We start from the raw sequence: 17,772 nt of genomic DNA, 5'->3' as shown, positions 1-17,772 counted from the left end.
TATGTACACATAAATACAGACAAGAATAAATAATAGAAAAAAAAATGTACAAGGGCACAGCTTATCTGACAAGAAATTTCTTCCAGCAGGCCCGTCGGAAAATTGTTTAGGGAGGTAACAATATAGCAATCAAATGAACTTAAAAGATGCTGCTTCCCTAAATGTCGTTGAGTTTGTGCCAAAAACTGTTATTCTCAGAAAGGTCTGGTAAAGGAATGCCACTAGTACCTACTAATTAAATACTCAAGTAAAATCCATAAACCTACTTTCCGATTAATAAAAAACCGGTAGCTTTAGTCACTTTAGTAACCAATCAATGTACACATTTATGATCATCGCAATTACCCAGGGACATAGAGAGTTTAGCAGTGGCGTGATAACTTGGCATATACCTTGTTCCCATCGGCATACATATAGGTTAATGCGTAAGGATAAATACGGAACCTCCTAGATATTGAACAAGGATTTAGTTCATACAAAAGTAATGACATCACGATCAAGGTCTTATTAAGTTTTTATTTAATTGTTTTTTACATAAGAAAGCTATACATTAATATAATAAAAAAGCTCTTTACGTTCTGATAGGCCAAAATATTCCCATATAAAAGATCGTTTTCGCAATTAAGTGCGTATTTATTTGCTCTATAGCTCTGATGTTCCCTGACTGCAGGAGCAGGATCATCTAAAGCCAGTTTGTAGTTAGCCTATATCGGGTATTTGCGTGTTTGACTTCCGTTTTCTTTCAGTTTATATCCACTAAACATATAATGGTCCCACGAGAACGTTTACGATCCAAGAGAGAACTAATTCACGGTACTGGCGTGACTCCAACATTTTGACACACAAATAGCTCTTCTTAATCCTGGTGGAATCCGAACCATGCTATTATAAAACAAGGATGTAATGTTGTTTTTCTCTAAATAAACCGTATAGAAAACCTAACTGTGAATTAAGAATTTCGGACAGCCACTTACGATCCCACAAATTGATATTACGCCTTGTTATGCAAAATCTATGAGAAGCCTTATAGCCCGCTTGTAGAAAGAATGTCAATTTCTCAGTGCAGGGTGTACCCAATTCAATTCCATTTCATAAATACTCGAAATAAATGGTAATTAGCATTGTCCCAGGCCGGTCTAGCCACGTCGCAGCGATCGTTGAACTCGCTCAGGTCAAAAGCCTTGCATTGCCAACCGCCGCTTATGTATAAGTATATTTATTGCTAATACAATTTTCTGAGCCCCTACGTTACTTGTGAAGATTATCCACCTACCCGGATTTAACTGACAATTATATCCATTGAATATCCCTCGTCTGAAAGCCGTTACGCACACACAAAGGCTTCGTTAACTAAGTTTATGTTCTGTTTGCGTTAAATCAAAGCAGTCGGAATTGAATCAGGACTAAAATATGTGATCCATTTATTCGTTAATGTATCACGTACTTGCAAGTAGATATTTTGAAAACATTGCTAAAGCAGCAATTCCGATTTATCCTTGAAACTTTTAACGATCAACGGAGCTGCTTCATTGATCACCAATTGCACGAGTAATTATACAGAAGCTTTATGTTTCTAAAAGTTTTCTCGAAGCGTGCCAATCTAAAGTAAGTGCCCATTTCATTTGTTGAATAAAAACTTTTTGTGTGCAATACGTGTGGTTCTAGACTAATAAATGCACTTGTTTTTGTTTTATGCGTCGTAAAATTGGATGAACCACAACCGTCTGCAAGACGTATGTCTGTAGACAATGCTTGTTCTGAATTTTATTCTTTGTTATCGTCTCAGGAATGTGGCTTCGGTTATATTCGGAGGTCAGTTACCGCAGAAATCTATCCATCTTATTTATCTGTAGGTATAGGAATCTCTCGATGAATTGCTGTTTTGCTAGAACGTCGCAATTATGTTTTTGAGTCCGTCGATTATTGAGCTATGAACTCGGGTGAAGTCTTCCTTAACCGACGATGCGTCAACATATTCGTGGCTCGGGGTTTATTCCATTGAATTATAATATAGCTTTGGGTAATCTTAAGTATAAATCGTAGCTATTTTCCTCAATTTAGTAGAAAGTAGTTTGTATAAATTATTTATTGTTACAGTTTAGTGTCATGTCGACATAAATCAAAGTTATTTTAGATTTTTATTGTCTTCAAATTAATGACAATATTTTCCAGCATCTGAAATAACTTTTATAACATCATCATCATCAGCCTATCGCAGTCCACTGCTGGACATAGGCCTCTCCAAGTGCACGCCACTGAGATCGATTTTCGGCTACTATAACAGAAATAACTTTTATAACAGACATCAACTTAAAGCTGTGAAAAGTTGAAACTTTATTTCTTTTCAGAGCAGAAATTTTCACATATTTCATGAGTTCCTTTACTAGTTGGATTTTATTTAATCAGTGCAGAAAATAGACTAATACAAAAGTATGTAAGTGTTTATTTTACTTCTTTGTAGAAAAGTCTAGGTTTCCTTTTGGTACAAAACAATGAAGTTGGTATATTTCCAAGTATGCGACACCACGCCACGATTACAATGCAAGACTGCGTAATGCGGGCTCGGCCGAGGATCTGCCTGGCGTTCAATTCGCGACCGACAAGCCTCGATTCGCTCAACTTGATAGACCCGCCCCAATGCTGCATAGTTTCTAAAACCATATTGATAGCTTTGAGCGCTAATTACTCATAAAACTTTATGATCTTGGAGTTTAAGAAAGATCGAGCTTGAACTAAGAGCTTTTAGATTTTTTTTTTTGTTTAGCCTATTCGACGTAAATAACTATCTTTTCTACTTTAAGAATTGGCCATTTGCAAAAGTAATTACCAACCTAGAAACTTCTGCGAACAGTGACTGTAATAGTGCGTGCTATACTTATATCTGTGGCAACCATTATTGCTTCCTTGCTTTTACCGCCATGAAAAAACAAGCAAACAATGTATTTGTGAGTACGACAACAAAACTTTCTTTTAGTGTTTCTGTGATGAATGAATCAGTATCACGAAATCAGCTGGAAAATGTATATACTTTTTGTTCTTACGAAGGAGAAAGGTGGACGCCTGGACCCACTGACCCACTGCTGACGACCACTTTCTGCCTCATTGCGATTTATAATAATCATTGTATTATACCTCACAGCTGACATCGCACGCATTATACCGTGCTAACTCGCGAAGCTCTCCGAGCGTTAAACCAAGTTTCTGCGAAGACATGATTAATGATAGAAGAAAGATAACTACAATGTGCTTCTTTAGCGAGAAAAACAATAGACTGTTGAGGAGTATTAATGGGAATATAATAAGTATTTAGAATCGGCGAAGCAGATACACGCATCATTTGTATAAGCTGTGTGGGAATATGAGCTAATGCACTCTGTCGCCTCATTCATACACTCGAACTATTTATAAATAGATATAAAAATAAAGGATTGTCGCGAATAAGGGGCACATGTGAGTGGTCACCGCGCAGATGCACCTTGCTAGAATCCAGTATGATTTTAATTAAACCTTGGAGTGGAACACGAAGGGGGTTGGTGTAAACAAGTCGGGATGCGGGACTGGTTGGCAGGTAACACTAGCGCTAAATATAACTCTTAACGAGTTTCTACGGGTAAAAAGGCGAGTACCTCCGCATTATCGCACATCAGATTAGTGCCTCTGAGCGCAATGGGCATCCTATTAGGATAGTTTATGGTTTTTCGAGAAGAAAGGAACTCTGCGGCTTAAATGTCTTTTGCACTTCATTAGGACTTAATTTAAAAAAGAAATGCAATATCAAACACAAACAAAGAAGATTCCATGTAAACAGATCGTTAAATCTTATGTCAATAGTGATATAATTAAATTAATTATTCCGATCAGATAACATTAATTCATAGGTATCTTTCATCGAGCACGTCACAGCATCCGGCGAGTTATCGTCTAACAGTGAATTCCATTTAGATACGGTATTTTTTGTCCAATAATGCAGACTTTTAAAATAAATTGTTATGGAATCGGCTGTGAATAGCAACTAGTTATAAAACCGGCCCGCGTCGGCATTTTATCTGGTGACCCGATTCGAGGCAGCGTGAGCGGTCCGCGGCCGCCGGGTGTTGCACTGAAGACGCGGCTGCGCGGGCGCCGCGGCCGCAGCCAAGTGCAAGGCAAACCTCTCCATTACACGTAACACAGCATAACGACAACAAAATGCCAACACGCGCAGCCGACACACTTGTTTTGCTCGCTTTTCTTGTAATGTTTATTACAATAAATTGGATACATTTCTCACTGAAATAGGTACGATTTCACTAAGATAATTTGAAAAGGAAAAAGTTGTAGTCTAGACAAGATTTGAATTCAATGATACGGCAAAGTTTATTTTTATAAAATTGCGTCGTCCGCTTCGATATCTGAAGTATCCATGTTCCATCAATATTTTACGAAGAGGCAGTCCAAACAGGCCAAAAAGTTACATAAAAGTAAGTCACGTCCTCGGATGCAATTACGCGACTAAAGTTTAGTGATCAGGGAAAAAAGACGGAGGCTTTAAGTGCAGGATGCGCTCCGGGTGCACGCTTCTGAGATGGTCTGATAGTGCGCCGGTAAGCACTAGCAAATAGCCACTTTTATATCAACTGTTTTATAGATATTTTTTCTTAACATTCTTTATAGAACTTTACGTATGTCTTAAGGAATTTACCAATATTATGTACACAAACAGGCTGGTTTTCCTCAAACTGATGTACCTAGCTCTGTGCTAGACCGATATCTCGAAAGTTTGATTAAACTACATTTAGTTAATAATGCTAAAATATTTATTTATAAATAGCAAGTAAAATTATCATCTTTATTTATGAGCAACGTTGAATTTATTATTTTCATCTTGTCAGGTCAATGACTTAAAAGCGCGGTGCATTTAAGTATAGTATTTAGGTGAAAATGTTTGTTTGTATCTAATGTTTATGTAATGTATCTGCGTTATAGGTAGATCTCTGTTACTAGACTTGACTAATCTAGACAAAAAAGGACTCACAAGCTAAATTAACTGAGTTCATCGAGATAATCTAAAAATTCATAGAATGTCTGATTAACGACGACTCTTCCATGCATAGGTGGAATTTGCAGACAAATTAATGTTGCTTGCTTAACTTCAAAAAACAAACAACGCTTATAGGTCACCCTAGTTTATTTATAACTAACCAGTTAAGAAACGTAATACATCTAGTTAAACTTATGTATAAATGTATTGAAGTAAATTCAATGTAAGTACAAAAGGACCACTTAAATCAATTACGTACAAGATGAAATGGATTCGAGTATTCGCTTCGATGCGACACGCGGCAATCTGTCTTGTTAATGCACTATCAAGCCTGAACCTAATTTGTAGCGGTGTGCGTGTGGGTACGCGGTGCCATTTCACTCGGTGTTGCATCCGTTGAGGCCTTTCCTTTCCTTTCCGCGGAAAGGTGCCACGCCAGGATCGCGACGCACGTACTTAATGCGCCCATCACGGTAATCGTATCGAAGGGGACCATCAAATAAATTAGAAATGCAATAAGAGCAAGAAACACTTCGAGCTTACTGTCAGGTTATTGGCAGTAATGTATACCTGCCTTATTGGTCTGATTGGTGATGATTTTCCATCTCAATGTTATAAGCCAATCGAGAAAAATGCGAATAGGTATTGGTTCTTGTCATAGATTTTTTGGGACAACCAGAAACTTTTTGTATTGTTTGACTTACTAAATGAAACAATCATACGCAGGTATATCGTTATTTAATTTACGTAAAACATAATAAACATTCCTTTGCTAATAGCAATTCTAAAAAGGAAGTTGAGGAGCTTAAAGATGACTGGAAGTAGTAATAAGGACCACTTCGTGGAAGAAATACAAGCAGCAATTGTTAGTACCAATTATGCTTTGAATATTATTATCTGTTTCATAGAACTGTAATACATTGTTATCAGAAGATCCTCAGTTTTATTAACTGGAAAAGCAATTTCAAGAGCAATACCTGTATAAAAGATAAAACCAGCAATGATTTAATCAATTTAACAGTAAAGCTCCACCATTCAATTATCTTAACACTACTGGACTATTAAATAATTATAAAGATCATATCTTAACATCATGTAACAGAACACATCGCTATTGTGATTCAACTGGATAGCTGTCGATTAACATGCTTAGCGCCATAACGACACGCACGCTCGCCCTTCAATAGATTACATACAATAGTATTTTTTACTAAATTACACGATTTTTTGCCTTTTAAACAAACCAATCTCAATTTGTCTTAATATCTCTAACCGACCGACAAGTTGGGACAGATTTTCCCGTTTTTTCTGATCAGAAATAGATCAATCTAACCTTGTTAAGACTTAGATACATAGACGACGCATTTAATGGATAACGGTATCGGAAACGTATTTCATTACGATCGAGGCAAATAATGCAGAGAACGGCCGCTAATGAAAAATGTATACATTAAGAACAAGTTTGTTCGATATTTACGTCGGGTAGCAGGTTCTGGTTTTTTGGGAGAATTTTTAAGTAGAAAAGTGAGAAGGTTGACACACTAATAAGTAATGTGGTTTTTATAAGTCCCGTTGTTTGATAGCCGTGTTGTCTTGACCTCTGGTTTAACGATCAGCCGACATTCGGACAATGGGCGTTTTCCCAGGCTTGCCCATGACTGATGGTAACCACATATATTTCTCATCAACGGGACAACTTACAACTAACTGCTTTTTAACTGTTAATTTTTGTTACCGTTGTGTATTTATTTTAAATATTTAAAAGAAAAAAAAACAAAGCTAGAGCTTCGCACTGATAAAAATCTAAACATTTCGATATAGCTAAAACTTTATCTGGACACTTAATACAAATAAATTTCTACATTATTACGTGTTGTAATAAGAATAAATTTATAAACTACAAAGAATCGTAAACCGAAAATACATAGATTAAGCTGTTATGGTAAAACAGTTGCTGCACTTTACCGCGCGTGTACGAGCGCGGCGCTGACTGCGCGGCGCGTGGCTACACAATAGTAAATAAAATAGTTATTAGGGTACATATGGGCACCGGGTAAGGCGTTAGAGGCAATTAAGCGAACACACGGAAGTCCACACATCATTATTCATTAGAAACAACTAAAGCTAAAAGCTCCGGGCTCGCTTCCTTGGTTTTTCTGCGCGGGAGCAGCGCAGATGCGCGGTCTCGCGTGCCGGCCCGCCTCGCTCGTGCGCGCACGCATCTTACATCATAATATCCTATGTAAATAATTCATGGAATAGCGTTTGATTCGGTTTGTGAGCTCCATATAGTTCCTAACGGTAAAGAAAAAAATATTAAAAGATGATTGCAATATGTAATTAATGTTATGGTCTTCGCTTATAAGAAAGCACTCTCCAGCTGCCGGTAATGTTTTACTCTGCTTTATTTTATTTGTTAGACTTTTTATTGCATATTACTTATGAAGATAAGTTATGTTTGAAATATAGCTTCATGTACTGATTTAAAAATAATTTTTAATCAAATATTAATCCATGACGTAAGACAGTGATACACCTCACATCTTACAAACACGATACCAACTAATATTAGTTATTATCTAATCATACTTAGGAATTAATAAGGAAATCTTTTTTACTACAAAAAAAGTATTACATCTTACAAAACATTGAATTGCAATTTGTAATTACAAAATCATCCCAACGAGTAAAAAAGTTCAGTATCAGAAGGATATTAGCAAAAAGGTTTATATAAATAGAATTCTATTCATTATGCCTACAAATATTTTGATCTGTGGTCATTAAGAATTTTTGTGTATTTTTTATTTATTCAAAGATCGTATTTTCCCGTTCTTTGACTTACGACTTTAGCGCTAATGAAGGTGTGTTAAGCTCATGTTCGCACAACACAACAATTTACGAAGTTTTGTCTGTTTTATTTCAGCACGTAACGGTACACAATTTGTTTTGGGTGTTGGATATGCCTCGTGTCTAAATTGCCTCGTTGACTTCGCTAAGAGCGCTTAATGTTTGGTACTTCGGTGGCACCGTTAGTGGCAAGTGTTCCCGTGGTCACACCGCCGTGGTACCAACTCACCACACTCACCATGCCATTCGATGTAGCTCACTAGAGCATGAGATGGCTTATGGTTTTTTTCTCACTTTGTCGTAATCGATTTGAATCGACTGCGGTTTTCAACACATTTTTATCGAATTCTCAATAAATAATAAAATATAAATTGTCTCGAATAGAAAGCGCGAATTAAATTAAATCGTAAGTGGATTGTGACTAAATTGTGTTAAGGTGTATCAAGAGTTGAGAAAATTGCCTTCTTGTAAATAAATGATTGATGATCCTGCTATTATTTTTTATCTTTTAATAAAGTGGTGTCTGTAAATCAATTAAGTACTTAATGGATTATATTGTCGTAGTTTTATTTAAATCTCGATCGATCATTGAAGCTTCGTTCTTAGTATTGCAACATGTTTATCAGACTTAGAGTCAACAAACTTGTCTATTCATGGAATATCAGTATTATGCTTGTAGCGGTCAAACAGATGGCAGTCGGCCCTCGTAAAATATTTATATTCAGGCCCGTTCAATTAGACAGGATGGCCATACTAGAGATAGCTAGCAAAAGGATTAATAAAACCGACACGATTTCTGCAAAATATAACAACTCAAGAAATGAATTTTGCTGGACCTTTTTTCGATTTATATTAAATGAATATGGGTCTATTCAAGTGGAAATACAAGCGGCCACCTTATTTCTTCCAATGGAGTCGATCCGAGTCGTAGGTCCGGAAACAATTGCCGTTACAATTGGTTTAGGTGAACGAGGGTCACGATACAAACTAAACCCATTTGAAAGGACCTGGTGGACCGCAACGAAATATTCAAATTCAATTTATGAGAAACGATGTATGCAGTATATTCTTTTCAATAGTTTTCTGAGAAAGGCTTCGATCCCAGAAGTAAGGACATTGAAGACTATGGCATTATTTTCTGCAGATACTATCTATGTGTACTAGAGAAAGATATGACGGTAAAATTGTTTCTACATCAAGTACTTACATCTGGAACTGGCACTATCTACTGATCAGATACTGTAAATGATTCTACAGGCATGCAAAGATAGCACCACAGGCTATGTTTTTATTGCTGATGCCAGCGATACACATAGATTGCAGACTACAGACGAGATAGGCAGTACAGTTACAAAACAAACAAGACGAACTATTTTTCTATTTAAATTCCAAGTCAAAATGAATAAAAAAGACAATATTTTATGAGAATTTTCAAATAAACATTGAGTGATAGATATTTTTTAAGTTTCTCATGTATTAACATAATATAGACTTGTATCATTACTGTATGTGAAATAAATATTTTAAATTCAATTCAATCATATCATTGATGTTAAAAATTGTTTTTGATTGGTTTCGATCGTATAGGTATTAAGTACAATAGACCACATAATATGACAGCTGTCAACGTAACTGATCCATCTACTATTTCCCGTATATCACAGATGTCCCATAGAACATAGAAACACGGAAGTACAAGAAATTTGATGCGTACAAAATCAATAGTATCCAAATGTAACGGTATTTCATCGGCGACGGTGAACGACACCGTGCGATCGACGCGGGCGCAGTCTCCGATATCGCAACAATTATTGGCTCGTTATCGGCTCATCTGACACAGCTCGTGTCAAAACTAGAACCGTTAAGTATTGTGGCTTTTGTGTACAGTATGTGAATGTTACGTGTGCCTCTATGTTAAACTGTATGGTGAAGTGATAGTGAATAGAATGAGATACGTAAGAATTCGCGGTGTTTGTTAGTGGTAATCTTGGTATGAAAGGATGACATAATGGATATGTATGGATAAAATAAGATGGGCAATTAAATAACACACTTAAAATCGTACAGAAATATATTTACTGGTAAAACTACCAATACCTACATATGTATAAAAGTAAGTAAGTACTAATGACCCATATGTTTATAGAGCGGTTTTTGTTTTATGTAACTAACTATCTAAGTACCTAGGTATGTTTAAGCGAAGGACAAGAATAGGACTTCAAAGTTTAATCACACCGATTTAAAATACGGCTAATTATAGCTTCATAAATTGAATTGTTATTAATATACTCTTCAATTTTTTAGAAGTCGTGCACACTTTTTAAATTGATTTGCACATGTAAAACTACCTACCTATATTGTTTCGTGATTTAGGTACTAATTGTACTAATATGTCTTTTGTTTCTCTATAACAACTACGTCGTGATCTTGAATTTATTAGTCCATCAATTTGCCAGGAACAAGCTTCCGTCAATTTTATTTACCTCACACGATTCTCTGGCACTTGTCTTTACGCACAAAGACAGACGCTAATTAATTACGCTATGACAATAAATCATTCATGCCATTATGAACTTTGTAATCGAGGACATAGCGTCGAGATTAGAACATTACATTGTTTATGACAACTTGAGCGAGTACTTGACGAGTAGCTTGTCATTATGGCACCACATTTAAGTACGACTATAATTTAGATAAATTACACGTATTTTGATCTAAGCGACCTTCCACCGTGGAGGAAATCATTTGTTTAATCTGTTTTATATTTACTCAGGTGACTTGAAAAGCCAAATTGAAAAATTTTATCCTTGTGACTTATATTGAAAAGAAAACAAAAATTTTACTACGTAAAATGCAATTGCGTACAGAAATCATCTCTCCAGACACAAAAAGCTATAAAAACAACTCGAAATCGGGCGTTTTTTTGTATATTCTGTAGCCGCACCAAATTCATAGCCGGTCGGCTTTATTCCACCTTAATACCATTGTCGTGTACCGTTGGCCGACCACCACGTAACGGGACATAAGGCCCTAAGCATTGAATAACGCTCCGATTATACCGATCATCTTACTACTATTTTAAGGGGCAACCATGTTCAGCTGACGATGTTAGCAATTTGCTTCCAGAATTTATTGATAATGGAATTACGAGCTTGAATGAACAGATTAATCATAATATCTGTATTATTCAAATGGAAGCTTAATATCTCATGTTTACAATTAGGGTTGTCCGAATATCGATGTCTCATAATTTCGAAGTGTCACGTACCTGGGGGCGAAGTGTCGTGTGTCTTGAGTAATAGTCGTGTTGGTAGAAGCTGGTGGGCGACAGCGGCGGTCGATATTTCTTGTGGCCGTAGCCCATCGTGTCCATGGTGTGCATGTTGCTCCACAACACTAGTTGTCACACCCACTGATTCAGTTCCCGATCGATCGTCCGTTTCTGGATTTATCGGATGTTACGCGTCACATATCGCTTGCTTCGCTCTGTAACAATAAAATAATACATTTAGATATTTTTCTTCTGTACAGCTTTCTTTGTGTAGTGAATGGCGGGATGGGCGTCAAGCGACACAGACGCATGCTCTGCATCAAAAATGTGGGATAACGACGCGGTGTGCATTACTAATTGAATCGAGATTCTGTAACTACTCCTTTATACATAGAGCATTACTGTTTGATCCAATATTTGCTTACAAAACCCTGGTGTAAGCTTAGATCGTTTACCTATCTGTTATGGATACATGAGTAAAGTTCTGTTAGTGTTTCGACTTCTCGTGCTCACGAGTCCCACGATACCAATTTATTTGGGAGTTATTCAAATGCATTAACGGGACTGGCTTCGTAGCCACTTACGTATAAATTACGAGAGCTTCGCTGCAGCGACCACCGGACAATATTTACATAAAGTGTCACAGAACTGTAGAAACTTGCTCCGTCGAAGTTTGTTGTGGAAACGAATTTTAATCGGTCGAATACCTGCCACTGGAACTAGTTGTAGTGACGTGACATAACTGTAAAATTCGTAATGACGAGTTTTATCAATCAAGACGTAACGACCCGACCTCTACAGTCCAACTCGAATAATTAATCGATTTGCATCTGATGGTATTTACATTTTTCTGCTAAGTTGTTTGTCTAGAATCTTCATTGTGTACTATTAACACGTAGTAATAATATTTAGTTATAAATACTACACTATTGACATTTAATTAATTCAGTCATGGCCCCTAACATACAGTCAATAACCCAAACCAAATCCAATAAATAACAAATGAACTGATGTGGCAGAAAAAAATATCTCGATGTTTTATCCTCAAAGAATTCCAGTAACGAATAAATATTGAATAGCTTTTTCTATAAAGCAGGTCCAAACAAATCAATTATTGTTGTCACCAATTGTCGAGTAAATACGAAGTTGTGACAGTTCTCACGCGTCATCAAGCGCTGACTGTTTGTTTTTGTACAAGTTTTTATCTCATTGATTGAGTATTGAGTAGTATTCGGCCTTACCGCCTCACCTCATGGTCAGCCGTTGCACTGATCAATTGTTCCACAATCGGCTGATCAATGGATATTATACAATATTGTTTTTCCCTGAACGTTATATCATAATAGTTCTATTCAATAAGCTTTGAACAAAAAGTGGTTGCGATACGTTGAAATTAATTGTTGATTTATATCAGGAAGCTTTGGTCATCGGCTTCACGTGTTCTTGCTATTTGATTCAAGATTAATGTGAACAAAAAAACGGCTATTAATATATTTATTTTTATAGGACCAACATGGTACATGACATTGTGTGTAATAAAAAAATACGGTTGCATGCTTCGTTCAAAAATCTATATTGTCCAGATTACTCCAGATGTAAAAAATATGTATGTGCAGGTGACCCTAACTTAGTAGGCATCCCAAAAGCTCTTGTCAGTACAATACAAAACAGTACCGTCATGTTGATCCACATGAAATTGCGTTACAATTATCTCACAGAACGTCACACATCTAACCAGAATGCCCTTAAGTTTTCCGCGGCACGTCGCACACACACACTTAAACATCGTTATTAACACGTATACATTGCTCAAGTCAGAACCTTGCGCCGCATGGTCGTGCGATGCTGACTCATAGGACCATGGGCACCGTGGGAACTGCTTATCAGTACCTCTTGTGCGAATCGTAGGCCAGCCAATTATGAACTGGTTTTGTTATCTAGCCTGCAGCTTAATATATTTCAAGTTGGAATATTTCAAGGATGATGTTGTATCCTTGTTCAACTGAATACAGAAAATAATGAAAGATACTTAAGAATCCTGAACTAAACGTCGAGTATAATGAGGATAGGGACCTCAAAAACACTTAAATTCCTAATCGAAGCTTGAATTTTAAAATAAACATAAGCTAACGCCCGCGTGGTGTTGGTAAACAAAATGCAAGTTCAATGTATCCCAGGTGCAGAGCGGCCTCGGCGCGGTCCAATGTCAATGTCACCTTTCCATTGAGTCGACACCGCCAGCGCTGCGCCCGCGCCGCGTCGCGCGTCGCCCCACCAATACTCGCTCACTTGGAACTTGGAGCAGGAAATGCCCGATTCTAATCGTAAACTGGGATTAGAGACGTAAATCCTTTTACTGTTTTCAATTACGAGAAATTGATTTTCTAGTGTCTTATTGAGAAGGTGTTTTTTTTGAATGGTGATTCATTTTCAAAATATTTTCCCTAATCATTATTATCTTTGACACAAGGTACTTGGGATGTACGCAATTTGGAGCCAGTTAACATTCCAAAAGTTTAGATGTTGGTATCTTATACATGTTCTGAGTACTGCATATATTGCAAATTGTACAGCTTTCTTTTGAAAATATGTCACTAAAATTTAAATCATTGCATAAAATGTGGGTGAGGTAACGCGAACTGTGGAATTTGGGCGTCAACGGTACTTGCGCGCGCGCATCCATCGGATTACGAAGCTCGTGCTGATACATTATACAAGGCAGCTTAATCACTTGTTTTAGATTGCATACATTAGGAATACTTGGAACGCATTCACGGTTCAGGGTACACAAAACAATGGAATATGTAATTATTCGTCGCACCACAAGCTCCGGCGTGACAATGCCTTTTTTAATCAGACTTATATGCAGACATCAAACGCAGTTTTATTGTTTTATATACAAAATATAACAAGAACATTAAATTAATCTTGAACGAATTATAATGTGTCTAATGCGAAGTCTGTAAGTAACATAATGATTCTTCAGTGCTACACCATTGAAATCAGCGATCAACGTTTCATATCACTATCAATTCTGCATACATACTGAAGAATCAAAGTTTCACCTCATCAAAATCCCCTTCATACAATTACACCTCGTCTTTATATGACTTGTTAGCACAATTACCAGGTTGGCAGAGATGCGAGGAGATGACAAAGCGCAGACAGGCGCATCCTCTCCGCTGTGTGACAACAAAGAGCGTTGCCATCACAACACCGTGAACAGACAGTTTAATCGTCGTCTAATTGTGCCACTGTTCACGACCTGACCAAGTACTAGGACAGCATATAATGTAGCTAGATTATAGACGATACACCTATTGTAGTTTTATAGCGTTATAATTATGTACTACAAGGTCTCTTGAGAATAAATAAGTGTTTTGCCAGTTTTGTTTTCAAGTCTATTTTAAGGCTTTTAATAAAACACCCAAGTACTTCTTAAGTATCTTCATACTGAAGAGTGTGTAGGGCCTAAGTTTCCACGGGCGTTTGGGTGAATGAAAATTTATGAAATACATAAGAAGGTAAGTACGTGATGGGACTTGCCGAACAATTCGAAGCGAAGTACAAACATAATTTTTCATTTGTACTCACATTATTTTTATTGAGCTGTTGTTCAAAGTTGTAAGTAGTACATTGTTCATTTCATAAAGCATTGTCATCACAAATCTATATTAAAACACATCATTAAGAGCACAATGGAACTTTCTAAAGATGACTGATGAAACGAGTCTTTATTTCGCAGAAACTTTTGAAAATATTTGTTTCTAAAATGACTGCGATTTTTAAAAACCGATTCAAAGAAACCCGAAATATTTGTTAAAAAAACTACCAGCTTTTCTAATGAAAATAATGATGATTGGTATAATTTGCCGAAATTCAAGTCTGGGATTTATTTTCTATCCTCTAATTGCAAAGTAAAAGAAAACATTTTCGGTTCGAACGTGCGCCGTAGTTTGTTCAATCCATAGAAAAACTTCATACGAACATTTACGTGCTTAGAATTTGAATTACTGATTAGATTCGCTAGAAATACTTTTATTTTACATTAGTAATTGATAAACAAAGAAAATTCATTCAGAAGAATCTAAAAAGTACAATGTATTTAAGCTAATAAAATATTACGAAGTCTTAAAAGCCGTCTAAAATTGTCATTACTAAAGCCTTCTAAAGCAGCTTAACTTAGAATCCAATTTTTCTCCCAAAATACTTTTTTTCTAAACAAGAATGCTGAATTTACCTAAACAACGTATCTCATGCATATAATTGTAATCAGAAGCAGGCATTTGTTTCCTGCTGCCGTCGATTACCAGAATCGTGACGAGCCCCAGTCGTCCTCAGGTTAGAGCATCCGTGACTCCATGAACCTCGCTGACGTCACCCCAATTACGTACCATGCAGTTATGTTGTATTATCTAATAGTTCAGCACGATTAATAACAATTAATACTAACTATTCATCAATATTATGTGTAAATATTGTTCGAAAAAATGCTAAAAAAAAACAAAATGTGCCGGAGTTATTTGAACTGTGTAATCGGTGTAAACGTTTCTTGTGCTATTATTAGTAGTATCTATAAATCTGTAATTATTACGTGTAAATAAACTTTGTACCTCTTTCAAATTTTAATCCGTATAGGAAAAAGATTTTTTTTAATGCTAAGAAATTAACTTTTAAGACCGTGACCAAAAATATATCTGACCACTGACCACTGCACCCTAATTTTTGATGCTCAAAAAGCATGACCGTTTCCAATCATTTAAAGGACAAATACCTTTTGGTAAGCCAACTGAACAGGTAAATTAATATCCATGGCGACACTGAGAGACACTGCCGGACCTTTTGACAATCATAGTGCTTAGACTATGTTTGTGAACTAATCCTCCTCGGATTAGGTTCCAAAATATTCGGAACTCTGTAAAAACCTGTTCCTTGTCAAACTTCTCCGGAACAAGTTTACGAAAGCTAAAGACGTTTGGGTAACTGTTCTTAAGTATTTGGGTTATGGTGACTTTATTATCATCAGTTGGGTTTTACCGTGGTTTTTTTAATTTTATATTTATACCTTTTTGTATTATTTTACCGTAGACCACAAGTTCACAGTTTTTAACGTCTTCTTTGTAAATATTTCGTTTTGTTCTTAATTATTGTTTCGTTTATCGTTCTCATCGTTTTATTTGCCCTATATTATTAAATTACTTAATGCTGAAAAAAGTTATTTTTACTTTTCATGGAAGTTCTAATAAGTTAATAACCATTAAATTGTCTATTTTTTTGCTGAAAAAACCTACTTTCAAAAAAGAAGATTTCGTGTTAAAATTACCAAAAGAAACAACGAATTTTACCAATTAACAAGGCATCTAAGTAGGTCTAAGTCTACAAGTAAAGAGCTCAAGACACGGTCAATGGATATCTGAGAGCGATTGATGGTTTAACGGTAACTAGTTGACTGACTAAACATGCATCATTTGAGATTTATACCAGTCTCAAAACTTGTCTATTATTAAAAAAAAAAAACAATTTATTGCTTTTCGTTCATCGTTTCTCGTTTTAGCGTACTTGGTACTCACCATCTTTCTGTTCTATTAATTTAGCACGCAATTATGTTGTTATGGGACTCATAAATCTAACGATCTAAGAATTTGCAACATAGAATTAATGTGAAAGCTAGTCTGTAATACTAGGTTTACATAAAATGATCATCTTGATAGTCAAATCATTATAAAAGTATATTTATTTGGTGCTTGGCCACGAAGGCAATTTTTTAGAAATGGTTCCACATTTCATTAAGTTATTTTGTCGGCCCCTACATTATAAGTAAAATCAGATTTTTGCTGTAGGAAAATAAAGAAAATGAAGCAATTTTCAGAAATTCAAGAATGAATTGTATACATTCATTTAACAAATATTGTACCTATAATAAGTTTTTACCCTTTCATTGGTACCCGTCAAACTCATAGATCAGACGTCATTTAACACAACGTAGCCTACATAGCACGACCTATGCTAAAATCCAACGACCCCTACTACAGTACTACATAGTACAAGCCTACAGAGCTGTTAACACCGGCACGCACTTGTCTCCACAGTCGGACAGTCGCGAGACATGCGTGACGCGTAACCGCTGTAACAGTAACGTGATCTAGAACTGGCCCCCATAGACCCAGGGAGTACGAGTACGGCCCCTGTGACGTCATCGTTTGTATGTATGTTTGTTTACTTTAAAATATTTCAGAAGTGATTAAGTATCGGGACCCGCAGCCATTAATATCAGCTTATTTCAGTTTTCCGGGCTTTTTTCGAGATACATCACTGATTTCTGTCTCTCAATACAATTTAGGAATTGATAAATTGATTATGTCTTTAGATGTATTTAGGTAGGTTTCAAGTTCCGTACGGATTTTCCTTTCATTAGGGATACTTTACGATAGAGGAATGGAATGAAGTGGCTGTAGAAAATATGCTATTTATTTTATAAATTAATATAAGGCAAACTTAAAGTGCAAGACTAAGTAGCCTGCGGCTGACGAAGTTAACCCCTGAATAACTTAGTAACTAATAATAGCGAGATAAAATATACAATGGACTATTTATAGATTGTTGTATATTGTTCTACAGGCAACTGCAGTTAACT

General features: G+C 36.2%; 1 protein-coding gene across 3 annotated transcripts in view; it reads right to left on the bottom strand.

Annotated features, from left to right (window-relative positions):
• The window catches only part of LOC110378911 (mucin-2), a 43,777-nt gene that overhangs the window by 22,388 nt on the left and 3,617 nt on the right, over window positions 1-17,772 (bottom strand). For 2 of the 3 annotated variants that reach the window (XM_021338353.3, XM_021338354.3), the window contains exon 2: window positions 11,136-11,353. In XM_021338353.3, the coding sequence (XP_021194028.3) occupies window positions 11,136-11,249 (114 nt within the window). In that variant the 5' untranslated portion in view covers window positions 11,250-11,353. Of the gene's footprint in view, window positions 1-11,135; window positions 11,354-12,812; window positions 12,911-17,772 lie in introns of those variants that run through there. The other variant, XM_064043606.1, reaches the window with a different exon arrangement.

Source organism: Helicoverpa armigera, chromosome 3, assembly GCF_030705265.1.
Source record: "Helicoverpa armigera isolate CAAS_96S chromosome 3, ASM3070526v1, whole genome shotgun sequence".
Lineage (NCBI taxonomy): Eukaryota > Metazoa > Arthropoda > Insecta > Lepidoptera > Noctuidae > Helicoverpa > Helicoverpa armigera.
This window is presented reverse-complemented; position numbering and strand designations above follow the sequence as displayed.